The sequence below is a fragment of the Nothoprocta perdicaria genome, unplaced genomic scaffold (assembly GCF_003342845.1).
Source record: "Nothoprocta perdicaria isolate Ctin4 unplaced genomic scaffold, notPer1 scaffold_166, whole genome shotgun sequence".
NCBI classification, from domain to species: Eukaryota; Metazoa; Chordata; class Aves; order Tinamiformes; family Tinamidae; genus Nothoprocta; species Nothoprocta perdicaria.
In genome coordinates, this window is record NW_020454827.1 from 1695161 (window position 1) to 1702977 (window position 7817).

Sequence of the window (7817 nt, forward strand, 5' to 3'; positions counted from 1 at the left end):
CCCGCGGCGCGCAGCTTCTCGTACTCGTGCGCGCCAGGGGACACCCGGGAGCTCTGGTCCTCGGGCCACCACCTGAAGTCGTGCAGGGACGTGGCCTTCTCGCTGGACGGGCACAGTGAGTGCGCGGCACCACGGGGCGCCCGCGGGAGCCGCGGGGCGCGCGGGTGACACCGGCGCCGACCCCCCAGAGCTCTTCACGGTGTCCAAGGACAAGTCCATCCAGGTGCTGACGGTGGAGGCGGGCTGCCTGGAGACGCGCTTCTCCAAGGCTCACAGGTGCGTGGGCACCACGGGTCCCCGCACGCCCGGGGCAGGAGGGCTCGTCCCGGTGCCCCCGCGCGACCGCGCTGCTCCCCACAGCTCGGCGCTCAACTGCGTGCTGCCCGTCACCGAGCACGTCTTTGCCACGGGGGACGAGGGCGGCGCGCTCAAGGTGTGGGACCTGCGGAAGGGAGCCACGGTCCTGGAGGCCCAGGAGCACGAGGAGTACATCAGCGCCATGGCGGTGGATGCTAACGGGAAGCTTCTGCTCACGGCCAGGTACCATGGGGCCCACGGGGGCTTCGTGCGCTCGTGTGGGCCCTTCCTGCTTGGCCAGGGCTCCCGCTGTCAGCCCGCGCCATCCACGATGCTCCCGTCTTGTCTCCTGCAGTGGCGATGGCACCTTGGGCGTCTTCAACATAAAGAGGCGGCGCTTTGAGCTGCTCTCGGAGCCGCAGAATGGGGACCTGACGTCTGTTGTGCTCCTCAAGGTAGGTCCTGCGTCCTGCGGGCAGCAGACTTGATCTCCATGTCCCTGGCCTCCATCCTATCTTCCTCTACTGTGCTCAGAGAGGGAAGAAAGTGGCTTGTGGCTCCAGTGAGGGGACAATCTACCTCTTCAACTGGGATGGCTTTGGGGCCACGAGCGACCGCTTCGCTCTGAGGGCCGAGTCCGTCGACTGCATGGTGCCCATCACAGAGAACATCGTGTGCACGGGCTCACTCGATGGAGTCATCAGGTCAGAGAGCCCTGGGGCCGGGCCGGGTTGAGGGGAGGCTCGGGGATGGGATGGGCCTCACGCCGTGGGGATGGGCTGGTTGTGGCTGCCACAGCTCGGCTCTCCCGCCCTCCCCAGGGCGGTGAACGTGCTGCCGAACCGGGTGCTGGGCTGCGTGGGGCAGCACACGGGGGAGCCCATCGAGCAGCTGGCGGTGGCGCCCGGCGGGCGGCTCCTGGCCAGCTGCGCCCACGACCAGAAGGTCAAGTTCTGGGACACGTCGGCGCTGGCCGCCATCGTGGTGGACGACTACCGCAAGAAGAAGAAGCGTGGCGGGCCGCTGCGCGCGCTGAGCAGCAAGGCGGCGGGCGGCGGCCAGGACTTCTTCGCCGACCTGCGCGACGAGCCCGAGGCGGCGCCGGGCGACAGCGGCGACAGCGACTGAGGCGGGGGGCGGGGCCAAGCGGGGCGGGGCGCGGGCGGGGCCGGCGCTGGCCAATAAAAGCCTTCCTACTCCCGCGGGCTCCGCCCCGTGCCGCGCAGGGCCCGCGCGGGACGCGGCGGCCGCGCCGAGGTAGGACGCGAGCGGCAGCGCTCGGCGCGCGCGCCTCATTGGGCCACGGCGCGGCGGGGTCGCGCTCTCATTGGCTGGCGGTGCCGCCGCTCACGCCGGGGCGGGGGCGGGCCCTTAAAGAGCGGGAGGGGGCGGGGAGCGCCAGGGGTTAATGGGGGCTGGGAGGGGGGCGCCCGGGACCGGGACCGGGGCGGCGGAGCTGGGGAGGGAAGGGGGGGTCCTGATGGTGGCGGGGCCGCCCTCGTGGAGGGGGCGGGGGCAGCAGCCCGCCGGGCTGACATGGCTGGGTGCCTCATGGCGGAGCGGGGATGCGGGGAGAGGGACGGGGGAGGGCGCGGGGGTGCGGGGAGAGGGACGGGGGAGGGCGCGGGGCTGCGGGCGCCGCGGTGGGACAGGGGGTCCGGGCGCCCGGAGCCAGCCCGTCCCGACGGGCCTGCACGGCCCTGGGCCGCGGCCTGCTCCACGGTGCCCGCCGTGAGGCGCGCGGGGTGACGGTGTCCCCCGTGAGACATGTGGGGTGATGGTGCCCCCGTCCCGGGGCAGCCACGGCAAATGTCACTCACTAATTTCACTCGCTCATTAGTGTCACTCATTAAGTGTTACGTGCCCCCGCGGGGCGGAGGTTGCCCCAAGCCGAGGCCCCGCAGACTCGGTGCAGGGCTGGCAGCGCCGGCCGGGCTGGGCCGGGCGTGCGGCAGCCGGTGCTGCGGGCAGTGGCTGCAGCCGGGAGGCAGCGGCAGCCGGTGCTGCGGGCAGTGGCTGCAGCCGGGAGGCAGCGGCAGCTCTACCGCGGCACGCGAGGGGACCGCTGGCCGGCGGCACCCGCTGGCCTCTGTCCTGCATTCGGATCCCGGGAATCTGCCTCCATCCTGCGTTTGGATCCCATGAATCGGCCAACTGCATTGGCATGCAGCCCCTTGGAGCCGGGCGCCCCGCTGGCACCCACCTCTGCCGCCTGCCTGGGGTGTTGTCCCGAGTGGGATGTCGGCCCTGCCAGAGCGGCTGCCCAGGCTAATCCGTGCGCTGCCTCCCGGGCGCTCCCTCCAGGTGCCCCCGGGTCCTGCTCCGCCGGCTCCGGCAGCCCGGCGCCCATGGAGCCGGTCAAGCGCATTTGCTGCATCGGGGCTGGCTACGTGGGGGGGCCCACGTGCAGCGTCATCGCCCAGATGTGCCCTGAAATCACCGTCACCGTGGTGGACGTCGACGAGGAGCGCATTCAGGCCTGGAACTCGGAGCAGCTGCCCATCTTTGAGGTGAGGCCCTGCCGCGCGGACAGGTTTCAGTCCGTGCAGGGTGACCAGATGCATCTGGCCGTTGGGGAGCTGCTGTTGCCCTTGCTCAGGAGCTTCTGGCTCAGGCTGCTGCTGGCTGTTCCCAGCTCGTCCCTCTCCTTTTCAGCCTGGCCTGCAGGAGGTGGTGGAGGCCCAGCGCGGCGTCAACCTCTTCTTCTCAACTGATATCGACAAGGCCGTGAGAGAGGCCGATATCATCTTCATATCCGTGAGTGGGGCAGGCAGCCTTTGGCTGAGCCCTGCCGCTGGCCGTGTGCCTCTGCGGGGCTCGGTGGCGCTGAGAGACTCCCCTCTTTTGGTCTTTCTGACCACTGTGACCACTTCTCTCTCCTGACGTGTTGGCTCCTCTGGCAGGTGAACACTCCCACCAAGACCTTTGGGCTGGGCAAGGGACGGGCAGCCGATCTGAAGTACATCGAGGCTTGTGCCCGGCGCATCGCCCAGGTAGCCACGGGCTACAAGATCGTAGTGGAAAAGAGCACAGTGCCTGTGCGAGCAGCTGAGAGCATCCAGCGCATCTTCAGCGCCAACACTAAATCCAGCCTGTCCTTCCAGGTACAGCAGGGTCGGGCAGGGCCCTCACTCCCAGTGCCGCTGGGAAGAAGGGGCTTCGGCAGGGAGATCCTCCTCATTGCTAGATACAGGAACAGCAAGAGCTGGAAGAAAAAAGCGTTGGGAGGCTGCAACGTCCCACACCCATGTAGTCTCATCCCCACAGGTCCTGTCAAACCCTGAGTTTTTGGCTGAAGGAACGGCCATCTCCGACCTGAAGAACCCCGACCGTGTCCTCATTGGTGGTGATGAGACGCCTGAAGGGCGAAGGGCAATCGAAACCCTCAGCAGCATCTACGTGCGCTGGGTGCCCAAAACCCGCATCATCACCACCAACATGTGGTCCTCAGAGCTCTCCAAGCTGGTGCGTGCTGCCGTCCCCAAACAGGTCTGGTTGATGCGGGCGGGCGTCCCACATGTCCCCTTTTGCCCAGGCTGCCAATGCGTTCCTGGCCCAGAGGATCAGCAGCATTAACTCCATCAGCGCCCTGTGCGAGGTGACAGGGGCTGATGTGGAAGAAGTGGCCCACGCCATCGGCACAGACCAGCGCATCGGCAATCGCTTCCTCAAGGCCAGTGTGGGTGAGTCCTGCACCCCGTGTCCCTGGAGCGACTGCAGCCCCCTGGCATCCACTGTTCTGGGCCCGGGAATGTTGTGCTCCTCTGGCCCGGGAAGCATGAGGGAGATGCCCCAGTCTGCACTGGCATTCGGGCTGGGACATCTTATCTAGATGGGTGGGACACTTCTGGTAGCTCACTTGTCCCTTACCAGCCCTAGTGTCCCCCTGGCCTGTCCCAGCTTCTCATCGGCCCTTCCCAGTACTGGGGTGGAGGAGGAGGTTTGGAGCTTCCCTTTTTCCCTTTAAGGTCTCCGGTTAGCACTCCCTGACCATGGTGCTCTGTCAGAGCAGGTTTTGGGGGCAGCTGTTTCCAAAAAGATGTCCTCAACCTGGTCTATCTCTGTGAGGCTCTCAACTTGCCCGAAGTAGCTCGGTACTGGCAGCAGGTAAGGCCAGGCCAGGCTCCCAGGGCTGGGGTTGGAGTCCTCCTCCAGGATGTGGCTCTCACCGCGGCCCCTGGGCTGGTGCTCAGCGCCTGGCCTGACACACCACAACTCGTCCCACCAGGTGATTGAGATCAACGAGTACCAGCGGCGGCGCTTCGCCGCCCGCATCGTCAGCTGCCTCTTCAACACTGTCACGGACAAGAAGATTGCGCTGTTGGGCTTCGCCTTCAAAAAGGACACGGGGGACACAAGGTACCAGCTGGGCTGGGAGTGGCGGGAATGACCGTCTGAGCCAGCTCATTCCTCCACCTGCAGTGACAGATGCAGTGAGTGTCCTGCTCCAGCTCCACCTCAGAGTGGCAGTAAAATGATTTACTTTATGTCCCGTGATGTCCTGGTGATAGGGAGCCCTTTGGAGCTACCATGGGTGGTGGGATTGGCCCAGCAAGTCCCTGGGCTGGTGATGGCTGAACTTGGACTGGAGAGAGGCTGGTCAAGCCATGGGCCCTGTGGGGAAAACCAAAGGCAGCATTTAAAGGAAACATGAAGGTCAGGTCCAGGAAGGAGCTGGGGCTGGGAAGCCAAGGGCTGCTCGCAACCCCTGGGCCCTGGCTCCATCAAAGAACTGATCATCATGAGGTGGGCACCCAGGACCCCCACTGACCCTGCAGGGCTCAGCTCTGCCTCTCTCTGCCCAGGGAGTCATCCAGCATCTACATCAGCAAGTACCTGATGGACGAGGGTGCTCGCCTGCACGTCTATGACCCCAAGGTGAAGAAGGAGCAGATCATGCAGGACCTGTCCCGCTCCACTGCCTCAGCGGAGGAGCCTGAGCCAGGTAGGGCCAGCACTTGCCTGGGCTGCCAGGACTGCAGGTCGTTCTGCAGCCCAAAGGCCTGGCCCGGATCTCTGGTGCCCTCTCAGGCCCCAGTAGTTGTGTCCCGGGAGGCAGCATCCTGCTATGCTTGTGGCCGTTCCTGTCTTGCAGGGCTCAGCTTAGTCTCCATTGCCTCAGACCCCTATGAAGCCTGTGACAATGCCCATGCCATTGTCATCTGTACCGAATGGGACATCTTCAAAGTAAGGGGCCCCAGTCTTAGTCCACTTGCTGCTCAACTTCCAGTCCCACCAGTTCCAGTTCTCGCCATTATGAAGCTCCCCTTGTGTGTTGTTCCAGGAGCTGGACTACGAGCGAATCTACCAGGCCATGCTTAAGCCGGCCTTCATCTTTGATGGCAGGAGGATCCTGGACAGCCTGCATGGCCGGCTACAGCAGCTGGGCTTCCAGGTATGGCCTTGGTGCCCGCATCACCAAGGGGCCAAGCTTGGTGCCTGGGGTACGGCCAGGCCTGGGGTACACTCAGAGCTTGGCACCCATGGGCTCTTGCGGGCTGGTGCTCCAGGTGGAGACCATTGGCAAGAGGATCAGCCAGCGCATCCCCTTCACGGCCAGCACCATTGCTCAGCTGGACCTCCAGGCTCCCCCCTTGAAGAAGATGAAGATCTGATGTTATCTGCAGATGCATCATAGGAGAAAGCTGGAGAGATGATCTATCTGTACTGATGGGTGCTGCAGGCCATGAATAAACTTGGGGATAGGCACTCTTGCTCTCCAGGGGTTGGTCTCAGGCTGGACTGATGTGTCTCCTCCCAGACTGTTCTAATAAAGAGACTTGGCAGCTCTATAAGCTGGAGTGGGCTGCCCTCAGCTCTGCTCCTGCTGGCTTCCAACTGCCTGAGCTACAGCAAGGCAGGACACATCCCCACGGTCCCTGGGCCACGTGGAGCTGTGCAAGGCAAGAGCGTCCTTCTCTTCCTGCACAAGGGGAGGACCTCATGCTCCTGGGACCACTCTGTGGCCAGCCCCACAAGCCAGGGCTGTCATCCTGTCTTCCACTGGCCCTGAGGTAGGAGGCAGTGGCCCAGGCCATCAGGTTTGGGGGGTTGTTCCTTCCTCCAAAAACCTCCCAGGGGCTCTCCAGCAAGTAGCCACAGGCCACACTGGGACAGAGGGAGAAGTTGCTGAGCACTCACCTGGGTTCAGGTGGGACCTGAGGTTCTCAGGCTTGAACTCCAGCTCCTGAAGGATCTTCCATCAGGAAGCCGGGGGGAGCAGCTCTGTACCTTGTGCCCGCTGCTCTGGTTCTGCTCCCAGGGGAAGTGGTCGGGCTCCGAGCAGAGTTGGGTGTCTTGTTAAAGGCAAGACCGAGGGAGGAGCTGGATGTGGAGCTCTCAATGGACCTGCCAGGTGGGACTCTGGTGCCTGGGATACAGATGCACCCAGCAGCTCCACACGCTCCCGATAATGGTGCCGCCTCTTTGCTCCGGCATCTCTTGGGCCTCCCCCGGCTGGATAGAGGTGGGTGCAGCAGAATGAGCAGGTTAGGTTGGGAGGGACACCACCTTGCAGACAGACTCCTTGCAAGATCTCTGCTCGAAGGCGGTAGAGGATTCCTGACTTCATCTCTAAGCACTTCCTTGCTGTGTGCATCCTTCGTCTTGTCCTGAATTCCAGCTCCAGCCTTAACACAGGACTAGGCTCTGCGCCACCAGGCCGGCGCCATCTGGGTCCCGTGGGATGTTGCTCTCACCCTTGGGTAACCAAACCCAGTGGTGCCACCAGCCAGTCACCCCCATTCAGGGAGCTCCAGCGAGGGGCAGGCGAACCTGCCCAGCGCATCCCAGAGCCAACCCAGCTAAGCCACCAACCAAGGCGCTGGCCAGGGCGGCCCTGTCCTGCTCTGCCCGCTGCCCTGAGGCTGGTGGCCATGAAGCCACCCTGAGTCACATGTCCCCAGGTATCCACAAAAGGGTCCCCGAGGAGGGCGTCACTCCTGGCGGCAGAGCCAAAGTGGCCCAGAGGAACTCAGCCCTTCCAAAAGGGAACGTGGGGTTGGGGCCACCAAAAGGCAAACCTAGGGCTGGGGAGAGGAGGGTGCCCCAGAAAGCGATCTGAGCCCAGATGGAGCAGCCAAATGGAGCTCGGGGGCACTCAGAAAGGCGAACCAGCGCGTGCCACCTTGCAAGGCAGCGCTGGGGGCCACTGCAAAAGCAAACCCAGGGCTTTGAGAGGCCCGCCGGCTGGCACGTGCCAAAAGGCAGAGGTGCCTGGGGAGCAGAAGACACGCAGCTCTCCCCATACTGAAACCATGGGGAGGAAGCTCAGCAGCATCTACAGCTCTGGAAGGCCCCAGGGCGGCATGAAGAGTCTATGGGGAGCAAACAGACACACCTGAGAGAAGCCTCAGGGATGCAATGACAGGCAACGGAAGGGCTTTGGGGGCACACGGCTTTCGGCAGGGATATCAATGGTCTCAACGGCACCAAAAACAAACTGGAGAGCTCCTCTTGGACAAGTGAAAGAGGCCAACAGGGAGCAGTGAAAAGCACGTGGAGGTTTTGGAGAGCCCAAA

The 7817-nt window shown here is 64.1% G+C and overlaps 2 protein-coding genes across 4 annotated transcripts in view; both read left to right on the plus strand.

Annotated features, from left to right (window-relative positions):
* The window catches only part of WDR55 (WD repeat domain 55), a 3263-nt gene extending 1838 nt beyond the window's left edge, over nt 1-1425 (plus strand). Inside the window, exons 2-7 of the mRNA XM_026035757.1 lie at nt 15-115; nt 189-276; nt 361-540; nt 653-752; nt 832-1001; nt 1119-1425. Coding sequence (XP_025891542.1) covers nt 15-115; nt 189-276; nt 361-540; nt 653-752; nt 832-1001; nt 1119-1425 — 946 coding nt within the window. The remainder of the gene's footprint in view (nt 1-14; nt 116-188; nt 277-360; nt 541-652; nt 753-831; nt 1002-1118) is intronic.
* A 1220-nt stretch (nt 1426-2645) lies between these two features.
* On the plus strand, nt 2646-6019 carry LOC112944326 (UDP-glucose 6-dehydrogenase-like). Of its 3 annotated transcripts, none has more exons than XM_026035729.1 (11): nt 2646-2807; nt 2953-3054; nt 3201-3401; nt 3565-3762; nt 3833-3980; nt 4310-4404; nt 4526-4656; nt 5103-5242; nt 5393-5484; nt 5582-5692; nt 5808-6019. In XM_026035729.1, exons 1-11 carry the CDS (start codon nt 2646-2648, stop codon nt 5910-5912), a joined length of 1485 nt encoding a protein of 494 aa, XP_025891514.1. In that variant the 3' UTR covers nt 5913-6019. The 3 variants fall into 3 exon arrangements, with proteins under 3 accessions (XP_025891514.1, XP_025891515.1, XP_025891516.1); XM_026035730.1 differs by having other exon boundaries at nt 3201-3290; XM_026035731.1 differs by lacking the exon at nt 5808-6019 and having other exon boundaries at nt 5560-5645.
* The last annotated feature ends 1798 nt before the right edge of the window (nt 6020-7817 follow it).

Excerpts from the sequence above, each read along its gene's own strand:
- LOC112944326 (XM_026035729.1), top strand. The coding sequence starts at position 2,646 with ATGGAGCCGGTCAAGCGCATTTGCTGCATCGGGGCTGGCTACGTGGGG. Across the intron at positions 2,808-2,952 it reads AGCAGCTGCCCATCTTTGAG|CCTGGCCTGCAGGAGGTGGT; the intron begins GTGAGGCCCTGC and ends TCTCCTTTTCAG. Across the intron at positions 3,055-3,200 it reads CCGATATCATCTTCATATCC|GTGAACACTCCCACCAAGAC; the intron begins GTGAGTGGGGCA and ends CTCCTCTGGCAG.